Source organism: Xiphophorus maculatus, chromosome 14 (assembly GCF_002775205.1).
Source record: "Xiphophorus maculatus strain JP 163 A chromosome 14, X_maculatus-5.0-male, whole genome shotgun sequence".
NCBI lineage: Eukaryota > Metazoa > Chordata > Actinopteri > Cyprinodontiformes > Poeciliidae > Xiphophorus > Xiphophorus maculatus.
The window spans coordinates 21542100-21550819 of record NC_036456.1 but is presented as its reverse complement, the minus strand read 5'-3'; the positions used below and the strand labels follow the sequence as shown (position 1 = coordinate 21550819).

At 38.4% G+C, this 8720-nt stretch overlaps 1 protein-coding gene and 1 long non-coding RNA gene across 2 annotated transcripts; both read left to right on the top strand.

The window, feature by feature from the left end:
* Positions 1–1344: 1344 nt before the first annotated feature.
* On the top strand, positions 1345–2663 carry LOC111610920. The gene is made up of 3 exons (XR_002753810.1): positions 1345–1385; positions 1500–1975; positions 2624–2663. It is a non-coding gene; the product is annotated as an uncharacterized LOC111610920 (long non-coding RNA).
* A 1700-nt stretch (positions 2664–4363) lies between these two features.
* Positions 4364–6179, top strand: LOC111610917 (high affinity immunoglobulin gamma Fc receptor I-like). Its single transcript, XM_023346017.1, has 6 exons — positions 4364–4443; positions 4777–4812; positions 4986–5264; positions 5344–5589; positions 5681–5987; positions 6084–6179. Exons 1-5 carry the CDS (start codon positions 4416–4418, stop codon positions 5773–5775), a joined length of 684 nt encoding a protein of 227 aa, XP_023201785.1. The 5' UTR covers positions 4364–4415; the 3' UTR covers positions 5776–5987; positions 6084–6179.
* Positions 6180–8720: the final 2541 nt, after the last annotated feature.

Sequence of the window (8720 nt, the reverse complement as noted above, 5' to 3'; positions counted from 1 at the left end):
CTCGTTTGTGCTGGTTAGCCTGGTAAAATAACGTTACCTTTACTAACTCTGGTGTTTTATATAACTGGCATATTGCAACCTTATAAGTTACGTGTCTGTAAATGAGGTGAAAGAAAGGAAAATATGATGGTGTTATTTTTTGAGCTGGTTCGGAATTAACGTTAGCAAAGGTGCTAATTTTACCGCTGAAGGTTTTAGCTTGACTTTTGCCGCTTAATCTTCCTCGGGCGGCTTTGGGTTGAGATGAGCTCAGTGCTGAGTGTCTGTTAGCATTGTTGTTACATCCTTTGTCGAACAATATAACCTTAACTGATAATTGATCCCCCCCCCTTCTCTTTTTTTTTTTTACATCTAATGACTGTTCATTTGTTTAAACCATGATCTTGCAGATGTTAAAAGTGCAGATTAGCTACGTAGGTCAGCAAGGATGAATTTCTAACTTTGTTCTTTTTTTTCTTTTCTTCAGATGACCTTTTTTTTTAACTCCCAAGCTTTTTCCCTCCAAGTGGCTGTGCAGTTCTGTCCTGCTGACTGCTAACATAGCTTCAACTCTTCAAAAGACAAGACAACAGGTAAAAAGCTCTTCAAACATATTTGAAGCCACAAAATAGTCTGGAAATGTAGAGGAGCAGCTAACCTAATCTATAACTTTGAGCTTGCTACAGCTGGTTAGCCTGCTAAAGTACCATTACATCTCCAACATAGTGTATAAGAGTCTGTAAATGAGGACAAAGGTGAAAAACATTAAAGTAGTTTCTGTTATTTTTTGAGTTGGTTCAGCCACAGTGGCAGGTGGACAAAAAAGTTAATTTCCAACCCTGGTTACATATAAGGACTGTTCACATGTTTAAACCATGCTCCTGTAAATTTAAAGTTAAGTCAGTACTAACAGGTGCAACTATGTACAGGTGTAAATTCTGCAGCATTTGTACTTCAGAATTTACAGAATTTTGTAGTCATGTGAAGAAACATCAACACACAGCTAATTATCGGTTTGCATGTGGAATAGAGCAATGTCCTGCTTCCTTCAGAACATTTTCTGCATTCAGGTCCCACATGCACAGGAGTCACCGCCATTGTAGAAGTCAGACTGAACACTTGTGGAATGTAATGCTTTAAAAAATGCATTTAGCCCCACAAACTGTCATTCACATCCGCTGTTTCAGAGTGGTAGCAGGATGTAGGAGTAAAATCTAGTCTAGTCTCCGGGATGAGGTTCTCAAAAACCTGTTGTAATCTGAGTGAACTGGCCCTTTAAATATAAATTACTACCAGTAATTCATATTTAAGAGAGTTTTCCTTTTATGTTTTAAAGGTATCTTCCACCAAGATGTCTGTTGAAATGGAAATGACCTTACCCACTACACCAAGGGTAATCATGCTTGGTAAGAGGAATATTTTCTATCACTATAATTTTTTCGTAGCAATGTATGTAATTGTTATGGTAGTCTGTACTTTTACTCACTAGCGTTAGCCTGACAAGGGTTTGTCTATTTTAGGAAATAGCTTGATGTCTGCAACCCGGTGGATGGTCAGTATGGAGGAGAAGGTATTTTTCCAGCCTGAGCAACTGCATGACTTTGCCAGCGTCCTTGCTGTCTTTTTTGGGTCATATTATGTCTTCAATCTGGAGTATCAGGAGTCAGCATCCACCACGCTGGAGATGATACAATGGCAAGTACTCTACACCAAGCCATTTATGAATTAAATTTAATGACAGTTTGACTGATGATGAAGAACCATAGCTGATTGCTGTATTGTACGTCTTCATTAAAAAATACAATTAATATATTTTATTTCTGTTAAAAGATTCTTTGTGAGGATCAATCCAGATGTTGGTACCAAATGCACAGCCAAAGTCGGTACAAGCCGCAAGACGGGAAGTCTTGTCAAGAAGAAAGTAGTCAGTGTCAACTCCCAGATCACCACCTTCTTCCAACAACTTGCTGAATTTGAATGGAGGACTTCCAACTAGGTAAGTATTTTACCAAATGTTTATTATTTTGTTGTCTTTTCCTCCTATCTTGCATGCTCTGACTTTACTTTAGCCTTTTTAATCTGATTTTAATGATTATTTATAAATGGCATGTGATTCCTACACAATAGCCCTTTAGAGTAGCCTGCATCTTTTCTGTGTCCGTGGTAAAAAGTGGATGTCGCTGCATCTCTTAATAAATCACAGAAATGTATAAGTGTGTAGTCGTTTAAGTGTGGTGTATTTTTATACTATGCAGTTTTCAGTTTATTAGGCACACCTTTGCAGTAATCCGTCAGCACCAACAAAATGACTAAAAAGATTGTTGTACTTCATCGTCCCCTTGGGGACATTTGTAGTACGCAATCTTTTGAATTACTGAAGACTGACTGCTTTTGCCATAAACAATCCAAAAACCTGAAGTGAAGCCAGTCCTGCTCATTCTTTATGCAGCTTCTATTATCACTTCAGTCCAATTGATTTTTTTTTAAAACAAATTATCAACTTAATGCTGCTTTATGACAAAGATTTTATGCATGTGAACATTGTCACTTCAGCTTAATTTGTCAACTTCCTGTCGATTTGAAAATGTAGATAACTTCCTGACCATCTCATGACCTCCCACATTGTCTGTCTTATTCTTTACAGTTCAGCTTCCACAAGATGGATCCCACTGATTTTGTTTGACGAATGGAATAAAAGTTCTTCTGATGTAGGAAATGTGTTCTATGGTTTTGTTGTTTTATAGCACATTATATTGTATTGTGACATTGTTTTTTATGACATTGCGAATATGTAAATGGATTTTATTTCTACAAATCTGCTGAAAATAAATACCTGTTATTCACAGTACTTGGACTAACATTTCTTTTATGAAATTTTTTGGTTTATGGTAAAATATTCTTATATTTAAAAAATGTAAACTTTAATTTACAGTAAAACTCTGACATTATGTTGTGAAACAAGTTTACAGTAGACCAGCTTTCCTGTAAAATACAATTACTGTATTATACTAGAACCTACATTTACAGTAATGCAGTTATAACTGTAAAGCACACTCACAGTAAAAATTAACTGTGAAATATCATAACAGTAAAGGTACTGTAGAATGGTAATTACAGTAACTTACTGGCAACACTGTTGCCAGTAAGTTACTGTAAAATTACAATAAAAGGTCTAACAATGTTGCTGTGGACACAGAAACGCTCCTGTGACAGACTTCCCCCGATTGCTTGACCATTGGCCAGTACATGTTGTTGGTTTTAGGTGTTTTTAACCAAGCAGAGTGGAAAAGACAAACTTCGAGTCGGTGAGCACAGAGCCGCTGCGTCTACACGCGCCGCCATCTTAGAATATTAAAATTGTTTAAAATATTGAATATGACTCAAGTTTCACAGAGGACAGTGTGTCTCATGTAACAGCATGAATTAGCACTTTTAGTGTCAGTTGGTCACAAAGGTTTTATTAACATTAGTTTGTCAGCAGAGTTTGGGTCGGACATTTGTTGACGGTCCCTGAGTGAAGCTCCAGCGTTGAGGAGAGCAGGGTTAGAGTTATGATTTATGTCTTTACCATAATAATATATTTGCATCTCTATCAACTACAGGAAAAAGGAAATAAAGGAGACATGAGAAGCAACATTATCAACTATAATAAAAACATTTACAATGTACATATTTCAGTTATCAATGAGTCCAAGATGAGAAATTGTGTTTTTTAGAAACTTATTTGAGAAAAAGTCAAAAACAAACCAATGAGAAACCAGTAAGCTTGCTGTGGGTTCTGTGGTCCTGAGTGGAACCAGCCCAGAAGGTTTATTATCATTATAATAATTATTATAAAATGATCTTAATTATAATCTTCTTCCAGTTGCTACCACTAGGGGGCGCCTGTCTGCGTCTCTTCCCTAATCTCTACTGCATCAGCAGCCTTCAGCATTTTCTTCTTCATCACCTCCATCACCTTCTCCATAGTCTTCCTCAGTTTGCCAGCTGAAGCTCCTCCATGTTCCTTTAGTCCAGATTCATTCAGTGTTTCTGTCATTTGGGTCCTCAGGTCCTTTTGTCCTGCAGGTTTTATGTTCCCCTTCTGTCACAGAGCTGAACTGAATCAGTGGCTGATGATCAGGCTACTGCCTGATTCTGCTGCAGAGGAGCTTCTGCAGTCATTAGAACCAGCTGTTGTGGACAGAGACACTAAATGTCCAACATGCTGGTCAGGAGGCCTGAGCAGCAGAAACACTGCTTTGGTCTATTAGAGTGGAAGAAAAGTGAAGTTTGTGAAGGAACCATGAGTGATGAAAGTGTCAGTAACCTGCAGCCCCTCCTCTCTCAGTGTCTCCATAGAGCAGCAGACGGACTAGCAGCAGGAAGAAGGCGGGCTCAGCTTCAGCTTCTCAGCTTCAGTGAAACATCGTCAGGTCAGATCACTGAGAAGAACAATGGAAGGCACATCTCACTGTCTGATCTGTAAGTAGAGCAGTTTTAGTCTCTTTCTGCTGGATCAGCATTTCTCTCTGTCTGACTGACACTGGAAACATTTGACTAAATGATCATCTGATAATAGAATTACTGTGGACTTTATGTTTCTGTGTATAAAATGGATCTGGTGTCTAATAAAGGGCCAGGAGATGAATTTAGTGAATCAGCTGTTTCAATAAACAACTGAACAAAACAATCAGTTATAATGTTAGAAATAAAAGCAGGTCAATACTAAAGTAAAGCTTTTCAAAATAAAAATAGTCTGAATTACACAGTTTCAGAGCTTTAATTTCTAATAAACATCTTTTTATTTCTCTCTAGTTCTGATCTTCTTGCTGAGCTGCTCAACAGATCCAGGTTGGGAAATTTATGTTACATTAAAATGATTTTTAATATTCAGAGATGTAGTTTGGATTAAAGGTTACATCTGAATTTATAAATAGTGGAAAAAAGTTCATTTGGATAATTACTGAATATAATGTTATTTATTATTATTAAGAAGTGAAATCATAATAATTGTATCTTTCCAGTCCTCCCAGTTCGTCTGACTGTGAGTCCCAGCAGATCTCAGTTCTTTCTATATGAACCTGTGATTCTGACCTGTGAGGATGAAAACAGATCTGATGGATGGACTGTGAGGAGAAACACAAGCAGAGAGATCAGGAACCGATGTGGAGATGGATTTGGTAACTTAGCTGTTTCTACCTGCACCATCAGTTACCTGTTCCCATCAGATACTGGTCTGTACTGGTGTGAGTCCATGTCTGGATCCTCCAGCAGCAGCAGCAGCATCCAGCTCTCTGTCTCTGGTAAGATCAGACTGTGGAGTTAGTGTTGCTGAAGCTGTGTGGAAATGGATGAAATGCTGTAGTTTGTCTCTGTGTTGAGGTGGATCAGTGATCCTGCAGAGTCCTGTCCTCCCTGTGATGGAGGGAGATGACGTCACTCTGAGCTGCAGAGCAAAGAATCCAACCCACAACCTCCCAGCTGCTTTCTATAAAGATGGCTCCTTCATTGGTGATGAAACTACTGGCAACAAGATTCTCAACTCAGTGAAGAAATCTGATGAAGGCCTCTATAAATGTAATGTCAAAGGTCATGGAGAGTCTCCATCCAGCAGGATCTCTGTCAAAGGTCAGAGGTCATCCTCTAACAGTGAATCTCATTGATAATGTCTGAGAATCCACAACCTGGTGATATATTTAATCAAACCTCTTTATTCTAGAGAAACCTCCAACCACCTCTCCACCTTCCTCCTCCTCCTCTCCACCTTCCTCCTCCTCCTCTTCCTCAGGTGAGCAGCTTCTCCTTCAGCTCTGAGTCTTGATGTTTACAGCAGACGGTTATTTAGCAGCTTCTTCTTTCTAGAGAAACTCACCAACATCTCTGAGTCTACAGTCACACCTGGTCCAGGTTCTTCCTCCATCCTTCTCATAGTGGAGCTCCTTGTTAAATCTGGTTGTGTTTTGGTTTTCCTGGTGTTGCTGGTTGTTCTGGTTTTACTGGTGAAACGACTTCATAACAAACCTAAGGTGAGACAAACCTCTTGGTTAAATCTCTTGATTTCATTCAGTGAAACTTTTCAGATCTTCCTGAAAAACTTCCTGGCAACTTTGGATTTATTTCAGGTGATGAAGGAGGAAGAGGAGAGGATGACATCACTTCCAGAAACATCAGGATGTTCCAGAGGAAACAGAAGAAAAGCAAACCAGGAACAGGAAATGGTGATTATGTTCATGTGTTTTTGTTTCTGTTAGATTTTCAGATTGATCAGAAAATGTTTCCTAATGAGGATTTCCTGGCCTCCATTTTAGATTCTGTTCATGTTATTTTTTAGAGTCTGAAGAAACAAGTAATAATGAATTCAAAACTCAAATGGGGATTATTTTACAGATGTTCATGCATTTAATTTATCTGTCTACATAAACAGCATCAGGTTTTATCTCCTCTCAGCAGCTAATAACCAAATAATGAATAAAAATTGTTTTATGTCGACATGTTTAAACTGAGCAGAGAAACTGATCAGCTTCTCGTCTCTATCAGCCTGAATCTCATTTCATCACAGGAACAGAAACTATCAGTTTCTAAAATTAGGATCAGAATAAATAAGCAGAAACCAGAAGCAGAGAAACGATCAGAAACCAGCCGACATCAGCAGGAAGCTGAACTTCTGACAGGAAACCAGAAATCAAACAGAAAAAGTTGAGTTTAAAGTTTCCTGCCATGATGGACAGATTTAACAGATTCATCTGGAAACAATTAGATTCATGTTAAACAGAAACAAGACAACCAGGCAATGCTGGAGATGACAACTACAATGAGGAAGTCATTCATAAAACATAATGTGTTTTATATTATTACTGCCTTTTATTCAGTCAGTGTCTCATTTTTCAGAGCTGCTTTAATTCTTGCTTCATTTTTCTGCTGTAAACTTTTCAACTTTTCAGTTTCTTGTTTTTGGGTCTGAAGTTTTGATTGAACAAGTTTTATAACAAATCTAATAAAGTAGAAATGAAGTTGACTTCACAGAAACACGTCATGCTGCAGAGTGACGATGCAAACCACCGACCACTTCTGCTTCTGTTCTCAGATCAGAGCTTCTGGGACTTTGACTGGACCGTTTGGGTCTGAAAAGACTCCAAATAAGGAGAGAAAAACGGCTGGTGATAAAAATAATTGATGTTCATGTGGTGGGCGGGTTGCAGGCGGCCTGTGAAGGCGGCCAGTGTTTACTGGTTACTGGTGGAAATGTGTTGCAGACCGCCATGTTTTCTGCTTTCACAGCCTTTTCCTTCAGGCCGGTTCTAACCTGTTCAGAACCTTCAGCGCCCCCTGGTGCTGAACAGAGGTAGTGTGGTTGCTGTTAGAGAGTCCAAAGTGTAAAGAAATATATATTTAATCTCTGTGATGTTGGAAATAATCAGTTATTGGCCCAAGTTTTCACATCGGTGCATTCCTGTTTAATAGGATCTAAAACTGCAGCTAAGAAGCAGCTTAGTGACTGAACTGATCAGACCGATCAGAAATCAATCACTTTTATCAGTGATTCTGTTTTCTTGTCTGTTTTCTCTTTTCTAACAACCTGTGTTATAAAACCACAAATTCATTTTGGTTTTCTGTCAAAATGACTGAATATTATTATCATTTTAACATTATGATGGTAGAAAATATTATAAATGTTAAAATAATCAGACTGTTACTGTTGGATTGTTCCTTTAGAGTGCTGTTCTAGTTTGATAGGAAGGCCTTTAATAGACCGTTGCAGCAATGAGGTGATTAGAGAAACAACTGATAAAGAAACAAACATACCAGAACCAGAACCAACCGTCTCAGAGACAGTTTCTACCCGATAGCAATAACAAAACTAAATGCAATCAAAAACAACCATTAATCATCATGAATGATGTATGTGAGAATGTGGCTGTTCTTATTTATTAGTTTTTATCAGTTATTTGTTATTTATTTCTTACATTGTGTGTGAATTGTAAGACAGTTTTTTTTTTTTGTTTTTAAGCATATGCACCGACTGATGGCACTTTTTAAATTTCGTTGTTCTTGTGACAATGACAATAAAGATTTATCTATCTATCTATCTATATGACTTAGTTTAAGGGTCCTTTGGCAGAATAACCCCAAGATATTTCAGTTTGTCCGTTATTTTAAATAATAGGTTATCTAAGAAGTCGGAAGTGAGGCTTACACCCAGTGACATAAATTCACTCTTCTGCCAGATAATAGTATAACCTGAAATCTCACCGAATGACTGAATAAGGTCTAGGAGAACTGGCACTGACTGCTCAGGATGTGACACAAAGACCACAACATCATCAGCATACAATGAAATGTGATGGTCAATGTTTCCCAATTGAATCGGTTTGATTAAGGGGTGTTTTCTAATACTAATGGCGAGGGGCTCCATAGCGACCGCGAAAAGCAAGGGGCTAAGGGGGCAACCCTGATGGGTCCCCCGGTGCAGTAGAAAGGGCTCTGACTTGTCCTGGTTTGTAAGGACAGAGGCAGATGGGTGAGCATACATTGTTTTAATCCAAGACACAAATTTATCACCAAACCCAAACTCCTCAAGTACAGTCAGGATGTAGGGCCACTCCAGCTGGTCAAATGCCTTTTCAGCATCAAGGCAAAAAGCCGCTCCCTTAAACCTACCGTCATATTTATGATACATAATGTTCATTAACCGTCTGATATTAAAAAATGAGAACCTATTAGGAACAAAGCCCGTTTGGTCCGGGTGTATAATAGAGGAA

Bases quoted from the DNA above. Each gene is read 5' to 3' on its own strand.
- LOC111610917 (XM_023346017.1), top strand. From the start codon at position 4,416: ATGGAAGGCACATCTCACTGTCTGATCT. The intron at 5,265-5,343 runs GTAAGATCAGAC...CTCTGTGTTGAG, and splicing joins CATCCAGCTCTCTGTCTCTG to GTGGATCAGTGATCCTGCAG. The intron at 5,590-5,680 runs GTCAGAGGTCAT...TCTTTATTCTAG, and splicing joins CAGCAGGATCTCTGTCAAAG to AGAAACCTCCAACCACCTCT.